Consider the following 4,834-nt stretch of genomic DNA (forward strand, 5'->3'; position numbering starts at 1 on the left):
TGCTTAAAGTGACTGTTTGAATAATAACCCTACGTTGTGTTCTTTTTTGTTTAACGTGACCTAACTTTATTTTAACATATATTACTTAACTTAACGTTGAAGCGAACGAACGTCCGACCGACGCGGGAGTTGACGAAGAAGAGAGCTTTACAAAAATGGTTTCCCGCGTCGGTGTCCCTAGCACATACACTAACATAAATTTAACGATACAGAAAACTGAGCTACTGATAGAGCGAGGACAACGGACTGATAAAGATAAGACAACTCGCTCTTATCAGTTAAGCTCTTAACCCTAACATATAAACGCATTCTCTGCCTCGATCCGCATTTGTCACAACATACTCCCGGCCTTGATCCCTATCAATAACTAAACAAACCGGTGTTTTCTACATAACGTGCGTAAAGTGAAATTATGTTTTGTGCGTATATGCTGTGACTAACTGTGCTTTCATTTTGCGTGTGCTTCCTAATCTGCGTTCGGCAGGATGCATATTTTCGTGATCGGCCGCTTGATCACTCCTTTTGCGGTTCTTAACGTAACTACACGTACGAGCCCATCCTTGCCCGGACAAACGTCGATAATGCGCGCAAGCGGCCAGCGTGTTGTGGGTAGTAGCTCGTCCACAAGGATGACCATCCGACCGGGTATGCATTCATCGTTCTTGTCTATCGATCTTGCCTCACGTAGCATCTCTTGCAGGTACTCCTTCCTCCAGTGGGTCCAAAACTTCTGCACGATCAACTGGAGTTTCTGCAGATGCCCCAACGGAGTGCACTTCAGTTGCTGATCGGTTGGATCAGGAATGGACGTGAGCTTTGCCCCTATTAAAAAATGAGAAGGTGTTAGTGCTGCCAAGTCATTGGGGTCATCCGACATCGGAAGCAATGGACGGGAGTTCATTGCTGCCTCGATCTGATCCAAAACCGTTATGTATCCCTCATACGATAACCTCGTGCTTCCAAGTTGCCTGAACAGATGACGCTTCGCGGTCTTGACGGCAGCCTCCCACAAACCTCCAAAGTGCGGTGCTCGTGGTGGAATCATATGCCAAGTGATTCCTTGCTCAGCACAAGCAGTCGAGATGTGGCTTTGCTCCTGCTCACTTTCAAAACGCTCGAATAGCTCCAGCAGCTCGTTCTTAGCACCCTCAAAATTCTTTCCGTTATCAGAGTGTAAGTGTTCCGGAACTCCTCTTCTGCACGTAAACCGGCGCAAAGCGGCGATGAATCCTTGCGTCGATAGATCACCAACCAGCTCAAGGTGCACTGCCTTGGTTGCAAAACAGACGAAAACGCATATGTATGCCTTAAGAGCGGCCGCTCGCCGGTGCGCAGGTTTCAAATAGATTGGTCCGGCGTAGTCAATACCCGTTACCGCAAATGGACGACCAGGCGTAACTCTGCAGGCTGGCAATTGACCCATCTGCTGTTGAGCGGGAACCGGCTGCGAACGCGCACAGCGAAAGCAGCGCCTAACGACGGACTTTACGAGCATCCGTCCTTGCAACGGCCAGTACCGTTCTCTGATGCTGGATAGCAACAATCGCCCCCCCACCATGAAGCAGAATTTGATGCTGATGCTCGGCCAGCAGTCTGGGGAACGGATGATCCTTGGGAAGCAGTGCTGGATGCTTTGACTGGAACGGAAGATTAGCAAAATTCAGTCGTCCACCCACGCGCAAGATTCCCTTCTCGTCGAGAAACGGGGTGAGTCTCCTCAACGCAGATTGCTTTTTCAGTTGCTTCCCCTTTTTTAGCTCGTTGATCTCCGCTGCGAATCCATCCTGCTGCGCCAACCGAATCAAACAATCATCAGCCTCAGCCAGCTCCTCAGCCGTAAGCACTTCAGGCAGCATGTCACTGCTATCAACCACGGTGATGTTTCCCCTCAAACGGTTGCGAGTTTTCCGAATAAATCGCAGACAATACGCCACTCTACTGATCAACCTCCTGTACTCGGACCAGCGCAAAAATATTTCGTTACAGTTGCCAGGTTCAAGTATCGTAAGAACGGTTGTGTTGCTCTCCAGTATATCATTTTCAATTATTTCAGCGGGTTTCGATATCGGCCAACTGCTGCGAGGAAGCGAGAGCCATGCCGGTCCCTCCCTCCATACTCTACTGTCCAAAAACTCCTTGACCGATAATCCTCGCGATACGATATCCGCCGGATTCTCCACACCAGCAATATGGTTCCAGACATGCCCATCAGTGAAATGTTGAATTTCGGACACCCGATTTGCGACATAAGTTTTCCATGCACTTGGAGTCGCCCTGATCCAGTGCAAACAAATGGATGAGTCCGACCAGAAAAATGATGCATCAACCTGGATGTCGATGGCTTTCTTTACACGGTGGTGCAGATGGGATGCAAGAACGCAAGCATTGAGTTCCAGGCGAGCCACGGATACCCGTTTAATTGGTGCCACTTTGCTTTTGGCCGATATTAAAGCAATTTGCACCTTCCCGGTGGCATCTTCACATCGGATGTAAGAACAGGCTCCGAACGCAGCAGTTGAAGCATCGGCAAAGGTGTGAACTTCGATATTCGTTGCCAACGGAAGGAAAGTGCAACGAGGTACTGCATAATGCTCAAGAGCCGGTAGCTCGGCCCAAAAACTCGTCCATTTTTTGAGTATAGCTTCCGGTAGTGGAACGTCCCATCCGCATGCTGACATCCACATCTCTTGCATGATAATTTTTGCACAAACTATCACCGGAGCGAGCATGCCCAGCGGATCGAATAATCTTGCGATATTAGACATCGCCATTCGCTTTGTAGACACCTCCTCATCGCTAGGTGCTTGGATAGGGCAATCAAAATGCAACGTGTCACTCTCCGGCTTCCATGACACTCCAAGTGCCTTCACAGTTTCATGCGAATCGAACTGCAGAGCCGATTTAGTTCCGAGTTGATCCTCCGCGAGCCCGCTCAATACTTCCAGCCGATTCGACGTCCACTTGCGCAAATCAAATCCACCCTTGGACAAAAGATCACTTAGCTCTGAGCGTAGCTTTGCTGCCTCCTCGATGGATTGTGCACCTCCAATAAAATCGTCGACGTAGAAGTTTCTTCGCAATGCATGATCTGCTAACGGATATGCACTGCCTTCATCATCTGCAAGTTGTTGTAACGTGCGAGTTGCGAGAAACGAAGATGGTGCAAGACCATAAGTGACCGTACATAACTCATACACCTGAACAGGATCCTGTGGCGAGAATCGAAAAAAGATCCGTACGAGTGGGCAATCTTCAGGATGTAGCTTCACCTGCCGATACATCTTCTCAATGTCTCCAACCAATGCCACTTCGTACGTACGGAATCTTAGCAGTAAATCCAACAGATCATCCTGCACCACAGGTCCTTTGCACAATGATTCATTCAAGGAGTATCCCGATGATGTTTTTGATGAACCGTCAAAGACAACGCGCAACTTTGTGGTTGTACTGGACTCCTTGAACACGGGATGATGTGGCAAGTAATATGCCGATGCTGGTTCCTTTTCACTATCACTAACCAGCCTCATGTGCCCGAGCTGAAGATATTCTTGCATGAATTTGTGATAATCAGCCTTCAGCGCACAGTTTTTCTCCAACCTTCTCTCCAGCAGTTCGAAGCGTCGTAGAGCGCTTTCCCGAGAACTGCCAAGCCTTGATTCGAAGTCAGGATGACGCGGCAGACGAACTATATAGCGACCGGCTTCATCCCTATCCGTTGATGCTGCATACAACTGCTCGCAACGCCTTTCCTCCGGAGAATAGCCATCCTTCATCTGCAGCTGCTCTGCTTTCCAAAAACGCTCGATGCTCTCCTCCAGTGAAAAGACTGATGCACATACGGTGATGGTGGACGTAGTTTCCACGCTTGATGCTTCCACCGGACCTTTACCGGCAACCATCCATCCAAATACGCTCTCTACCAGCTGAGGAAGATCGGGTCCCAAACGAATACGTGCTGCTCCCGGGAAGAATGAAAAATAGTGCTCGATGCCGATCACTAAGTCGATTGGTTGCGGTTTGTTGAATTCAGGATCGGCCAGTAATATATGCTGCGGAATTTTCCAACCTTCCGTCGACACAAACTGAGTTGGCAGCTCTGCTGGAAACTTCGCTATTACAAGGAAGTTCATGCTGCGTTGGAAATCACCTCGATTTGAGCAGACTTTAACATTCAAACTTTCTTTTATCGTTTCAGAAGCTTTGCTCACGCCTTGAATGCTTACGTTTGTTTTGGAGCCTTTGATACGCAATATGTTTGCCAGCCGTTGGCTAATGAGATTGGGCTGTGAACCACTGTCAATTAGCGCTCTTGCAGAATGCTCCATGCCAAAATTATCGATTACTTTCACTATTGCGGTAAGCAAGAACACCTGATGCCGTTTTCCTGCTTCTGCGACCGCGCTACTCACGGCTATGCTGCTCGATGGGCCAGGCGGACTACTTGTCGCCTCTATATGCAGCAGCGTATGATGTCTTCTTTTGCAACGTCTGCACGTATGCTTGCTCATGCAACCACTTTGGACATGCCCCATCCGCAAACAGTTGTAACATAACTTCTTTTCGCTGACAAATTGACGTCGGTCAATTGGCGAAAGATTTATGAACACTGCACACTCGTTAAGCGGATGATTTTTTGAACACCGTGGACATCTTTTAGTGGCTTCCATGACCGATGGATATGAAGCCAGATGCGCTGTTCCTGCTTTTGCTTTGGGCTTTTCTTCGGCTGAGTGGTTCATAGAAATTGATTCTAAAATACGCATACGTCGCTGTAGGAACTCAATCAAATTGCCGTATTTGTGGTCCTCTACCTTAGAAGCATAATCTTCCCATA

General features: G+C 48.4%; 1 protein-coding gene across 1 annotated transcript; it reads right to left on the reverse strand.

The window, feature by feature from the left end:
* Nucleotides 1–550: 550 nt before the first annotated feature.
* On the reverse strand, nt 551–4,130 carry LOC131269878 (uncharacterized; the record flags this gene model as incomplete). Its single annotated transcript, XM_058272375.1, has 2 exons — nt 1,518–4,130; nt 551–1,444 (listed from the first exon to the last, which is right to left on the reverse strand). Coding segments are annotated over exons 1-2 (3,507 nt in total), but the record flags the coding sequence as incomplete, so codon positions are not given.
* Nucleotides 4,131–4,834: the final 704 nt, after the last annotated feature.

The sequence above is a fragment of the Anopheles coustani genome (assembly GCF_943734705.1).
Source record: "Anopheles coustani chromosome X unlocalized genomic scaffold, idAnoCousDA_361_x.2 X_unloc_101, whole genome shotgun sequence".
NCBI lineage: Eukaryota > Metazoa > Arthropoda > Insecta > Diptera > Culicidae > Anopheles > Anopheles coustani.